Here is a 13,948-nt window from a genome sequence, read left to right on the forward strand (position 1 = left end):
ATAATAACAAACACAAAAATAACCTTAAATTAATTTACCCAGCGACTAATAATAAGACGAATAATAAATTCGGGTGTTTAGAATTCATCGGACAGACATCTAATAAAATTGCCAAAGTCCTCAAAAAGTGTGGCTTAGATATTGCCTTCCGCACAAATAACAACTTAGGATCATCTCTTAAAAACTCAAAAAGTAAGGTACTCAAATTACAAAATAGTGGCATTTATAAACTCCAGTGTGACGAATGCAACGCTGTTTATGTTGGACAAACGGGCCGGTCCTTTAACACTAGGTTTAAAGAACATATAAGATCTTTTAAAAATAATAATAAAATGCAATCTCAATTTGCCAAACATCTCCTAGATGAAAATCACTCACTTAATGATAATAATAAACCAACTCCGTTACACGTACAAAATAAAGGCCGTAAACTGAATCTTTTAGAGCAGTTAGAAATTAACAAAAACTCTAATAATCCGAAAGCTATTCTAATTAATGAACAAACAAATATAATTCGTTCACCCCTACTAGATATCTTCAAACCTAATGCAAATATGAGTGCACTATGAAGTACTTAATTATGCTATTAAAATAACCCTATGAGTCATCGTTTGGGAATAACTAACATAAAGACATTCAGTCAAATTTAAACATTACACTAATTGGGGAAACTTTGCTGGGGTAATAACCATTAATAATTTTTAATATTTTACTTAGAAATCAATTAAGAAATCAGTAAATGAAATTAAAATACCTACCTAGAAATAATACAAATGTATCGTCTGTAAGTGGGCTACCCACAGTTTGATAATGCCTTCAGAGGGCGAAACAGCTGTCACGCGTAATAATAATTACACAGCAGAACTTGTTTAAAAATAAACTGTTTTTATAAACCCAATAATAATATTATTGTATATATAAAAAAAAAATAAAAAAATAAAATGGAGTTCTACAAATTAAACTTAATAACAATAAACCCGTGGTTATACTTACAAAACACAATGTTGAAAAATGAATAATTTAAACGACATTAATTGAAATACATATTTTTAAAATTAAGATATTTTATTATAAAGTGACTAATGGTGTGATTGAAATTAAGACAACCCATCCATTATCCACGTCATTTCATATTATTGGCAGAAAGTATTAGCATAACATATTAAGGAAAATGATAATACATAAATATGAATGATGGTCGATGGAATCAAACTGGATTCGCATTAACTTCGAGCCCATCAGCAATCAATCAACAAACATTACAAGACATCTCACTTTAAATCGTATTCGCGGATAGACAAATAAAGACAATTTTGTGCAATAAAGGTTTTTTGAAATTTTTGGATTTAGAATTTTAAATACACTGCATGTAAACACAGCAGCCTTACTAAAAACGCGATTTATCAATTGATAAACGATGGTATATGTAAAAACCTTACTAATTGACACATAAAGTAGAAACTGACATAAAATAGTTCATGGAAAGTATATACAATATATACATTGCTTATCCAGCCAAAGAGGGTTGTTAATCTGTTGTATAAACTTGAAATAATAATAATCGAATTTAGAAATTTTTCCAATGTATTTAAAATGTTCTATACATATAACTCTTCATTTTGAAGATGTCGGACCATTTTATAAACTAGATTAAATAACCTTTTAGATGTTTGTATTTGAAATATACTTTAATATTTAAAAATAGCCATATTTTTATATTTCATATTTCAAACATGAAAAAATTTTTAAAAAATTTAAAAAAATTTATACAAAACGTCGAATAACTTCAGAGAATTAAAAATTAATACGTTATTCACAAAATAAAAAATATATATTACTTTAAATTCCCCGAAAAACGACAACAAAAAAACTGAAACTTTTGACGCATTGCTTGCACATCTTAAAACGTTAATTTCTTCGATACATGTTTACCAAAACCTGCACCTGCCTTTTACGGGCAATTACGTTATAAAAAAACATCTTATAATACACAAACCAAAAAAATCAATTTGAATATTGTTATATCCGTTTAACCTTACTTTTAGTCATAAAATGAAAGTACATTTCACAACATGTATTTTACATTTACATAATTAAAAATACATGTTGTGAAATGTACTTTCATTTTATGACTAAAAGTGGAGTTAAACGAATATTGTTATTATTTAGTCATAAAATGAAAGTACATTTCACAACACGTATTTTACATTTACATAATTACTTGACTAAATCTGACTAAAATTAACACCAATACGGTGTAAATATACTGAATTAAAGAATGGAATAGTAATCGATTTATGAGAATATTACAGAAGGCATTAAAAATGAATCCACTGTCACATTTGAAGTCGATTCTATTATATTATAGTAGGTAAAACATTGTTGGTTAGAGTTTTCGAGTACTTTCAAGTAAATCAAGTCAGAAGTTGAAATTTTAAGGTCAAATTTGAAAAAAATCAGTTGTTACGGGTTAATTAATATCAGCTGTTTAATGTTTTTTTAAGGGGGTCGAAGCATTTACCCACCTCCACAGGTGTTTTAACCATTTAGTTGCCGAAAAAAAAGAAATAAAAAAGTTTAGATGAAAGTTTTTTTCTTCCAATCCTTTAACAGATAATTTCATCAAATAAAACTTTTTTAATGACATATTTTAGAATCTATAACGAAAAATCAAACATTGAGTGATTTTGAACCATAGTTGTGTGAAATTAGGGTACTTGAAAAGTGACCCAAAAAGGTTGGGAACCTCTGCTTCGGGTTATCGGTCTCGACTCCTTGGTTAGCTAATCTACTGAGAGTAGATTCCGTAGGGGCGGGGGAGAGTCGCGAATCTAGATCGGCCGAATAAAATGTTGATTACGGCAGCGGGGATGCCGTGAATACCAATAGCGGTGATGCGGGAGCGAAGTGGATGTTTTTAATCTGAAGCGGGAATCAGTCACGATCGCGGCCCAAATGGCCGGAACGATCCCGGCTCCCTTATCCATTTGTAAGCGATCCCGTCCAATAAGAGAATGCTAATCAAACTGTTGCCGTTAAGTTTAGCAAATCGCATCTTAGATAATAAAACGAATTCGAAATGTGATGAGATTATCATTTTTTTACACTAATTTAATGTTTTCTGACTTTATGAACGTGTTTGCTTTACTCCCATGTTTTGACACTCTTTTCAAGATTTTTTTCTTAAGGTTTTTTTTTAAATAGATGCGTCAACCTATAAATTATATTAATAGATCAGAACTTCAAAAAAATTTACTGTAAACAATGCTACTGAAATCTACCAACTATTGACAATGTAGATATTATTGGATCATTTCTATAGCGCCGTTTTCGTAAGAAAATCACCTCAAAAGCGCACATAGTTCGAGGTTTGGCTCGCGGAAATTTTGTCCTATTTTTTCTACTGGAATCGGGCCGCTAAAAATAACACTCCTTATGCAGACGGCATTAAGGCTCCGTAGTTAGCGTTCAAATATTGTTTGAAATGGATATACGTAAATACGAATGATAGAGGGAGCGCGCTAATATAAAAAACGATAACAATTAAGCGAAAATGGTGAAAATATTTAATAAAACACGACTCGTTTGAGATAGAGCAAAAATCTCTCGACAAATATTTAAGTTGCATTTAAAGATAGACTCTGATTTTTTTCATACCTATAACATCTTAAATAACAGAACAAAACGTTTTTTCATAATTTTCTATTTTTTTTTATAATTACCGTTTCGGCTTTATCTTCAAAAATAACATTTTTTTTAGGAACTTCAAAACGTAAACGTTAAACAGTTGAAAGTTGTAAATCGGTAGAATTTCGGAATGTGGGGGCGGCTTAAGGTTTAAATTCTCGCTCAACACCAGCCGCCTGTTTTGTAAAAAAAAACATAGCCAAAAAGTCTGTTTTATTTTATTTTGTGAAGTTCAGACACAAATATTTAAATGTTTTACGTTAAATCCTGATGAAGAACTTAATTTGCCAAATTATTCAATAAAATAATAATCAAATGTACGAGTAAGTAGGAGATTTTCAACTTTCGTTATAGGCTTGGTACTTTATTTTTTTCTGACTAACTAACTAACTAACTAACCATCACGCCGTTTCCCCGCAGGGGTAGGCAGAGAGGACGGACCGCCAAACAACTCTGTCTTGGCACACACTCCTTGCCTCATTCACATTCATACATCGTCTCATACATACTCTTCTATTGTTCTGACTCTTGACATGGCCCGACTCAAGTATCTGATTCACTTGGTCGTGCCATGTCTTCCTCGGGCGCCCCCGACTTCTGCTACCATTCACATTTGCATCGTATATTCTCCTTACACTCCTTTCTTCGCTCATTCGCTCTACATGCCCAAACCATCTAAGCGTCCCTTTCTTGATCTTACTCATTACGCTTACATCAGCCTTGCACTCTTTGCGGATATCCACATTCCTCACACGATCATACATGGTTTTACCACACATACGCCTCAGGGATCTCATTTCAACAGCATTCAATCTACTTTCATCCTTTCTTTGCCAGTTCCATGCCTCACTTCCGTACATCAGGGTAGGTTTTTCTGGCCTTATAAAAAGACAAATCAAAAAATACTTGATTATTTCAAAGGCCATGATGTGTTCTACTCGAAAAATATTTAATTTGAGTATCTAAAATATTTCTATGCGATGAAATTTTCAAACCAAAAACACGTGGTTTTTCATTACTGCGTAGTGCTGTCTTAATAGGACGTATATGCAAAACATTCAACAACCTAAGACCCAACGAGATGGAGACATTTCAACTATCTAGTAAATATAAATAAAATAGAAAATAATACTATAGACCGGTATCATAAAGAAATAAATCAAAGTCATGGTAAAACGAAATCAACCGAATTTGCACTCTAAATACGTAAGGTCACATTCATAATATAAACGGTCACAAATGACACTAATGCCCTCAGGGTTCGAAACAGCTATCACCGAAACAAAGCGAAGTTTCGGTAACACAGAACCGGAAATCTCGCGCAATTTAAAAAGTGAAGTGTCTAAACTACACAGGACATCAATAAACAACATGTACGAGTATATACAAATATACAATTTACAGGCAGCTGCAAAAGTTATACACACATTTAAATGTTTATTGCGTAGTACTCTTAAAACAGATCTTGAGAACGACAATTGGGCAAAGACAGTAAGTAGTAGCACTCTCAAAACAGATCTCGTGAAAGACAATGGGGCAAAGACAGTAAGTAGTAGCACTTTCAAAACAGATCTTGTGAAAGACAATTGGGCAAAGACAGTAAGTAGTAGCACTCTCAAAACAGATCTCGTGAAAGACAATGGGGCAAAGACAGTAAGTAGTAGCACTTTCAAAACAGATCTCGTGAAAGACAATGGGGAAAAGACAGTAAGTAGTAGCACTTGCAAAACAGATCTCGTGAAAGACAATTGGGCAAAGACAGTAAGTAGTAGCACTCTCAAAACAGATCTCGTGAAAGACAATGGGGCAAAGACAGTAAGTAGTAGCACTTTCAAAACAGATCTCGTGAAAGACAATGGGGAAAAGACAGTAAGTAGTAGCACTTGCAAAACAGATCTTGTGAAAGACAGTAAGCAGTAGCACTCTCAAAACAGATCTAGTGAAAGACAATTGGGCAAAGACAGTAAGTAGTAGCACTCTCAAAACAGATCTTGCGAAAGACCACTCTTCAGATTCAAAACATTAATCGCCAGGTGCTTACCAACCTTCCTATTTTCCATCTCCTTTGCCCTCCCCACTTCCTTCAACCTTGCAACAAACCCCACTGGCTTCGGTCGGTCGGGACGCTTGTGCGGTTATCAAATTACATAAAAGGTACTTTTCCAGATCAGAAAAATGACGAAGGAAAAATTTAGAAAAAAAAATAGTAATAGTCTGAAAACAAACAAAAAAATGGGTAAAACGAGCGATATTCGATTAGTAATCAAAAATAATAACACACGCAGAATGATAATTATACAGAACAACTCAGCTTGGCGCATACGTTTTTTTACGCATGATAGCTGTTTCATTTTGCAAAATAATTATCAATTTACAACTATCAATTCGCAAATCGGTATTTCGCAACTCACTGTACAAACAACAACAAAATACCACGCTATTTTGCATATGAAAAGCGATAATAAATACAAAATCGTGCAAAAACGGAACTTCACATTAACATTATATATATTCACATTAACGCACATATGTCGTAAAAGCTGTTAATAAATTAAAGGTAGGAACGAGTTCTGGAAGCAGGTTATTCTGAGCTAAGCAGTTCGCTTTCTTAAGAGCCTGTTTTTTGGGGAAAACGTGACTGGCAACCCTAGCCGTTTGGACCCTGGAAATATTGCTGAAAGGGACAATTGGCATTTGTGAAAACCCTGTACAGAATAGGGTGACCAGTAATTTATGTAAGCCTCGTTAAAATCGTAAATATCGACATATTTTCGACTATCTTGCAATTTCTTTGGATATACGTATACGTATTTATTTATAATACCCGCAATACATAGGTTCCAATTGCTCACAACCATCTGGAGCCAACAAGACTATGGCATCGCTGATTGGGAGTATGTTGTGAGGGTGAAGGTAATAGGAGGGAAAGGAGTCGAAAAATATATATTTGGTCGTAATATCGTGGTTTTTGCCGAAAGATAAAACTCTTAACACCATTAAAATCAAGCATAGGTAATAATAGTTTTGAATGAGAAAGACATGCATTTTGGGCAAAACCCATTCTGTTATATACTTATTCCCGTGCAGGAAATAGGTAGGGCGGTGTGGTGGCTGTCGATGTCGCCCAAAAACCTTCGTTCGAGTTTTTTAACATTAAAAATCCAATGTACACGACTGCTGACTATGGGAAAACCTTATTTACCGATAAAAGGTTATACCAATGCTTTCCTTGTATATTCCAGCACGACTTGTAGCGTGCATGTCGGCCTTTTGAAGTTATCGCCGGAGACCTGTGCTCGGCGAGCGCTTTTAACCGACTGAAACCCGTGATATTTCACAGAGGACAACGAACCGATGTAAGTGGCCCATGCTTCGAATGCCAATGTTAGCTCTATCTATATACCTCAAAGGCAAAACCTCGGGTTCGCCATTGAGATACAAACCCAGCCACAATAACAACAGTTTCTTTAAAAAAATAATGATTTCCAAACAAAATTAAAATTTATCTTGTCATAGATACAGATTTTATTTAAGTGAAAGTGTCTTCAGGTAGCGAAACAGCTGTCACGTGCAATCATAGCATAATACTTAGTCACTTAAATAGTTGATTGCATCTTATCAATAATATATCAAAAAATATCAAGTTATCATTCTTATCAGCTCAATGACCTAAAAAAACGATTGAACAAATTATTGTGATAGGTCGGACAAAAACACGTCCCTTTGTGGAAAAATATAGTACATGTATAGGCATCTGATAAATAATCTAATACTCAATGAACATTATGAATGATTACAAAATGTTATCTAAAAATGAATTATTGTTTATAAAAATTATCGCAGAAGTTCGTTGTTAGGTAAATAAGTTAATCTAACAACAGCAAACATACATTAAGTACTTTAGATAAACATACAAAAGAATGCCTCATCAAAGGTTATGGTTTATTCAATAAATTACTACAATGTGTTGCACAATGTCTTCTTAATATTAACCGAACTTCTCCCATCCTAATCTACGTTGAGATATCGTAATATAAATAATAGTAAACTTGTCGAATTCCGTTGCATTCAAATGCTCTTTAAAAAAACAACACTTGATTTTAACTTATATGGACAATTATTTAATAATAATAATGATTTATTGTCTTCTTTTCTTAGTAACATATAGGGATAATGATATCCTCACTGGGATCTCCCGTGCTGAGGATTTCATTTACATATTATAATTCAATTATAAGAAATTAATATTATGACAAAGTAACATATGAATTTAATTATAAACATATATCATGTAGTATAATTTTTTTTTAAATAATTTTAAAATAAGTAAGATAGTGGTTTTTTGTATAGTTCAGTTTAGTTTAGATTCGGTTTTAGTCTGTGTTTGATATCAGTATATTTTCTATTTCAGATCTCCCTATATTAAGTATCCTGCTTTTTATTTGAGATTTAAATGTTATAATGTTGAGGTTTTTGAGTGAGAGTGGTATTTTATTGTAGAGTTAATACTATGATATAAGAAGCTTTTTTGCCCAAAAGTTGTATTAGTAGTTATTTGTTGGATAAGTTTTTGACCATGAGATCTAGTGTTTCTATTGTACGTGTTTGTTGTTATTTCTTGGGTTTTGTACTTATGAATGTAAATGAGTATAGTTTTAGAATATAGTTGTTTAATTGACATGATGTTAAGATTGGTGAAGATTTCGTCAGTGCTAGTTCTTACAGGAACTTTCAGTATAATTTTCATTATGGCTTTTTGAGTTTTAATTAGTGGATTTAGTTTATTTTTATTTGCACTGCCCCATCAAATAATACCGTATTCTAACAGTGATTGGCAGAGAGCCATGTAAATTTTGATTAAGTCTTTTTTAAGTAGTGGGTTTAAGTAAACATGCACAAAATAGGTTTTTAGGGTTTAGTTTGGGTTATTTTAATAATTTATGTAAAAAATACGATATCGATGTTTGTTCCTTTACCCCGGCCTACCCCAAACCCCAACTCGAAGAATTATTAACGAATAAGTACCAAAAACAAAACATTCTTCATTCGAAGCCAATACAATACCGTAAAATATGCACACAACCATTTATTATTTATGTTAACATAAAAATGTAAATGTTCTCAGATGCTGAAATCTCTGTACTAAATTGTATTTTTAAAAAGATTGTAAGATTGTTAAGAAAGGAAGGATTTTAAAGTAAATATTTCTTGCAAAGGAATCCGAGCCTTTACTGGGAGTCGAGTCCCTGACCTCCTGCGTAGTAGACTATGCTCCCACCGCTTTGGTTCAGGGTCAAATTTGCAACACAATAGGCACAGATTACGAAAATACTTTCAACCGAATGCCAACACACGTGCCTCTGAACAGGTCGATTTTACGACCAGTTCTCAGAGCAAATTATGCTACGCTTTGATTGCATCGTATCTAAAGTGGCGATGCCCTCCATTGCCAAGTTTAGTGTGTAAGCTGTAAGTCCTGGTTGCAATTTTATTCCACTTCAGTATTTACACACAAATAAATAACATTTCACAATAAACACACAAACTGCGTTCCAGAGTGGTAGATACTCTCAGTATTCCCCAATTCTTTCAGCCTCACGATACACCCCTAATTGGGGATGACTTATGGCCCCCACTGGCTTAGGGCAGTTGGGGCTCTGCGGTAATCACACCAAACGAGAAAAAATCATCATGGTTTGATGGCGGAACTTCATATTCAAATTTAAAAACACCGTTATAAATAAAAACATTAAAAAAATGCAACGATAAATTATAAAAAGAGATAATTTTTATCGTTACAGCTGGAAGTGAAATTATGCCGACAAAAAAAACAATATTTGACTGCAGAAATTACTGCAATATTGCTAGGATTACTACAAACATTAAATTTTGTAAATAAATATCAATATAGGTAGGTACCGCAGTTTAATCCGATTTTTTCGTGAACGTTTCATAACAGTATAAAACCATTAAAATACTTATCGACTGCTTGGAATGTGGAACGTCGAAGGCTTTGTTTACATACCCCCGATCAGTACCTAGGATCATTAACATAGTTTTACAGTTCATTCGCCTACAAAACAGCTAGCAGTACCTACCAGCCTACCCAATACCCACCCGGCCTATTACAGCGGAGTAGATATCCTACTAATAATATTTACGAGTAGTTACTTTATTATTCCATTCCTTTTTTAAAATACATAACATTTGTAGTGATTTTCAATGAGACCTAAAATAATAGTAATAACTGTATTGTAATGTAATTACTACATTTTAATTGTTTTTTTTTTCTGAAACTAAATAGATTCAAATTTGAAACTGCTTAGTTGAACGTAATTAAGTGGTATAAATAGTTGTTATAACTGTTATGGTTTTGTGACTATTTATTAAAAACATGAAAGATGCAAAACATTATTTGACATCTTGTTTAGTTGGACGTTTAGGTATCGGATCTACATTTTTTAGCTGTTTGTAAAAATATAGTAAAGCGTATAGTATAGGTAGTTGAACCACCGCCGTAAGTAGGTACTGCAAGGTTGTTGGATATTCTGTCAAATGTCGACAAAAAATCTCGCGAAGCCATTACATTACGCAACATGTTTTCGGTTGTAACAAAGTTTTCGAATGCATGTTCGGCTTATCAGCTGACGTTTCAAGCCGTAGAACAATTCACAACAAAACAATGTGTCACAATATCATAGTTTATCACACGTGGACCCATCATAAACTAACCACCGTGGAATATAGGTAATAGGCATACAAGGGAAATAAAACATTTTCGAAACAATTTCCAACATTATCCGCGCAGATCCACGTGCTGAGCATGCCCAACCGAATACATTTTCCGATATTATAAATCAAACTACCTTCCGGAATTAACTGCGACACATATTGAAGGAGATATAAAAAATCCAAAACATCCTAAAATACGTAGTAAATCTACACAGGTGGTGAAAGAATGTCCGTTTGTTTCAGTGCACAACGTCCTATATTGTTTTCGTTTTGACAGCTCATGTCACATTACAAAACGACACCTTACGGCGTGGATTATAGCGAATATTGGGCAGTCAGCAAATCGAATACACAAAATGTCAATAAAAAGTGTGTATCGACCGCTTTATTAGAAGAAAATAAACAGTTCGAGGCCGATAACATTGACGGCCATATTGCTATTCTACGAGAGAGATGTTGTATGAACACAAACACACATTACGAGAATCCAAAAACAAAAACACATTGCAAAATATTCGACGTACCGGAAGCTGGCCCCAGAAGCAATCCTACTGTAAACACAATGATGAGTTGAAATAATAACAGCGCCATAAATGTTTAACCATTTGTACACAATTTTAACAAAAATAACAGAGTTTCTCGATATTATCCGTATTTCACTAACACTGCGGCCACTGACTACACACACGCGACGCAGAGCGCTACCATTGAACATGAACAGCGCCGCTGTGCTCACTGCTCAACAAACTCTCATAAAAAACCACTGCGCAACAACCGACTGCGCAAATTAACAAATACACGCACATACACACCCGGGGCAACTCTGACGTAATAAAAGAGGGACAGCTATAGGATTACTTCATTTATTAGAGTGCAACGTGTATATTCTTGCGGCGCTGCCTTGTAATCTTAGGATTTGGTTTGAATATTGTGTTTCTCATCTCTTTTTGACGCGGGCAAGATTACGTTGCTTGAAAGAAATGCAATTATTACTGCCGATATGGTGCCGATTAGTACTCTTCCGATGCCGGCCGGTGAATGATTATTATTATTTTGAATATTGTGACAAGTAGCCCTTGTTGTAATTAATAAATAACAATTATGTGATTGTTTTCAATGAATTGAAAAACTTTTTTTTATTGCGGAACACGACGAAACAATATAAAAATAATAAAGCGATTCACTCTTGTACAACTCTAATTTTTCGTTGTTACCGTGTTTTGGGTAAATTATTTTTGACAAAACTATTGACTATTAGTAACATATATTAGGAAATAAGTTCACATAATCTAAAGTAAGTATATATTAGTTCCATAAAAAAACTTTCGAAACATTCACAGCTTTTTATAATAAAAAGAATCGCGTTTGAAAACCGAAATAAAACAATAATTTAAATCATTTTGGCGGTAAGTACCTCGGTAGGTACCTACACAATAGCACTTTGTGGTCATTGTTAGGGGATTAGGGGTGAGAATGTAGTTATTTAATAAATTTGATTGTGAGTCTAATTGAGTAATGCATGAAGATAGACACAAGGTGAGTGGTTTATTTATGGACGCAAGGAAGTTAATTACTTATAAAATTTGTTGAGGTCTGCATTATCTTACTAATCTAAATGTATGTGGATTTAAATAGATTTAAGTGATCAAATTATTCAATCAAGATTGCGCAATCTAATAATAAATTATGTCAAGTAAGTACCAACAAACCAAGAGTCGTAAGTATAAAATAATCCAGAACTACGTGTATTGTAAATCTGAGTACATACAAACACCACCCTCAACTTATTATACAATTAACTGATGATTTTAAAAAGGCAACCACAAGAGCAACCTGCGAGCTAAAGACCATCTTTTATAATACAAAATTTATCTTTACAGTGACAGCCCCAACTGTACGGATATGTTGGTTCATCTGTATCTGTGAATAATTGCAATATTGCTTTTGGCGTAGTGAAGGATCAGACTAACAAACAGAGAGGTCATAACATGCATTAATTCCTTTATATAACTACTATAAGCATTCTGTCTCACTTGCACTCATCCCCTTTCAAGCACACATTACAGTACCTATGACCAACTGAGAAAATTTTCTGAATGCTACCAAGATGAGGTACCAAATTAAAAGTGATAAAAATAATTGAAACATTATTTCTAACTAGGCTAGTCATAACTTGGCTCCATGACGAGAACTTTTTTAAAATCTTCTCAATAACATCTCATCAATTGCCCTATTCAAGATTGAGATATAATTATGACGGCCTCCATGGTCGGGAGTTAAGGCTCTCAACTAGCAAGCCGAAGGTGGCTGGTTCAAATATGGGCGTGCGCAAGTAAATTTAATTTGTGTTATTTCCCAATTTATACTTGCGGCACGTTCCAGAGTTGAAGATACTCTCAGTATCGCCCTGGTGTAAGACCACCATTCAGAATTGAAAAATTGCTTAAAATGGCTTTAGCCATGTTTGATGACCAGATCTGATTAGCCAGGTACTCTCCCACCTTCTTCTTCATATCACTACTACCTTCAGCCTCACAACATACCTCAATTGAGGATGCCATAGTCTCACCGGCTCCAGACGGTTGGGACTATTGTGCAGTATTCACATTTTAAAAAATGGCTGCTGCATATCTGCGAATTATTTTTGAAAACTCACTTTGATTATACAAGGTGTCCAGGGGGAAAAGTGCAGTAACTTCGGAGAGCAATTCTACATAAAAATACAAGTGAAAAAGGTATTTAACTTATTTCGAAATTCCAGCATTTTACGGTAGTTTTCAGGTGAAAAAGAACTTTCTTCATTTCTAACATCATGTAGAAACCTCCCGAAGTTTGTGCACTTAACCCCGTGACACCTTTATTATATTATAAATATGTATATTGTTTATAGTCATCGGTACCTGAAATAGAAAAGTTCTCTCTAAATGAAAAATAAAACAAGACATCAAATTAAAACATTTATTTTTTTGTTAAAACAGGTCCTATTATAATTGGAAATAAAATCACATTCATAGACAAGCTGTATGTATTTATCATTCCTTAACTAATATAAACATTTTTAACAGAAAAACCCCATACAAAATATTGTTTTAAATTTTGGAATCGGTTAAAAATAATTACACTTTAAGGATTCTGCCCACTACAACATATCATACCATGACCGAACCATATCAACACATGCAAAAAAAAATTCATTCTATGAATTAATACGAAACAACACCCACTAGACTGTTCCGTCACTGACCATCACCGTAGCGTGTCATAACCGGACCGCCATTAAATCTACGGCTTGAACATTTTGCGTGAGGCAATACACTCCGTGCATATATATACATATACGGGCATAGCGCGCTGTCAATCTGTTGCAGTGGGCATAGTAGTGCGGGTCGTGTTTCTTTTTGTGCCTGATACGTTATATCCGGTTATTTCGGCAGACTCCTTTAATGTTGGGTAAAATTTTTGACTATTTAGTAGAAAATCGAATTCTCAAGTACGTAATATATCGTCACCTCCATGCTAAAGTTACGAA

General features: G+C 33.8%; 1 protein-coding gene across 3 annotated transcripts in view; it reads right to left on the minus strand.

The window, feature by feature from the left end:
- The window catches only part of LOC149417887 (uncharacterized), a 428,973-nt gene extending 417,858 nt beyond the window's left edge, over positions 1-11,115 (minus strand). For all 3 annotated transcript variants that reach the window (XM_089639507.1, XM_089639508.1, XM_089639506.1), the window contains exon 1: positions 10,944-11,115. In XM_089639507.1, coding sequence (XP_089495633.1) covers positions 10,944-11,010 — 67 coding nt within the window. In that variant the 5' untranslated portion in view covers positions 11,011-11,115. The remainder of the gene's footprint in view (positions 1-10,943) is intronic.
- Positions 11,116-13,948: the final 2,833 nt, after the last annotated feature.

Source organism: Hesperophylax consimilis, chromosome 14, assembly GCF_061612785.1.
Source record: "Hesperophylax consimilis isolate HC1 chromosome 14, BYU_Hcon_1.0, whole genome shotgun sequence".
NCBI lineage: Eukaryota > Metazoa > Arthropoda > Insecta > Trichoptera > Limnephilidae > Hesperophylax > Hesperophylax consimilis.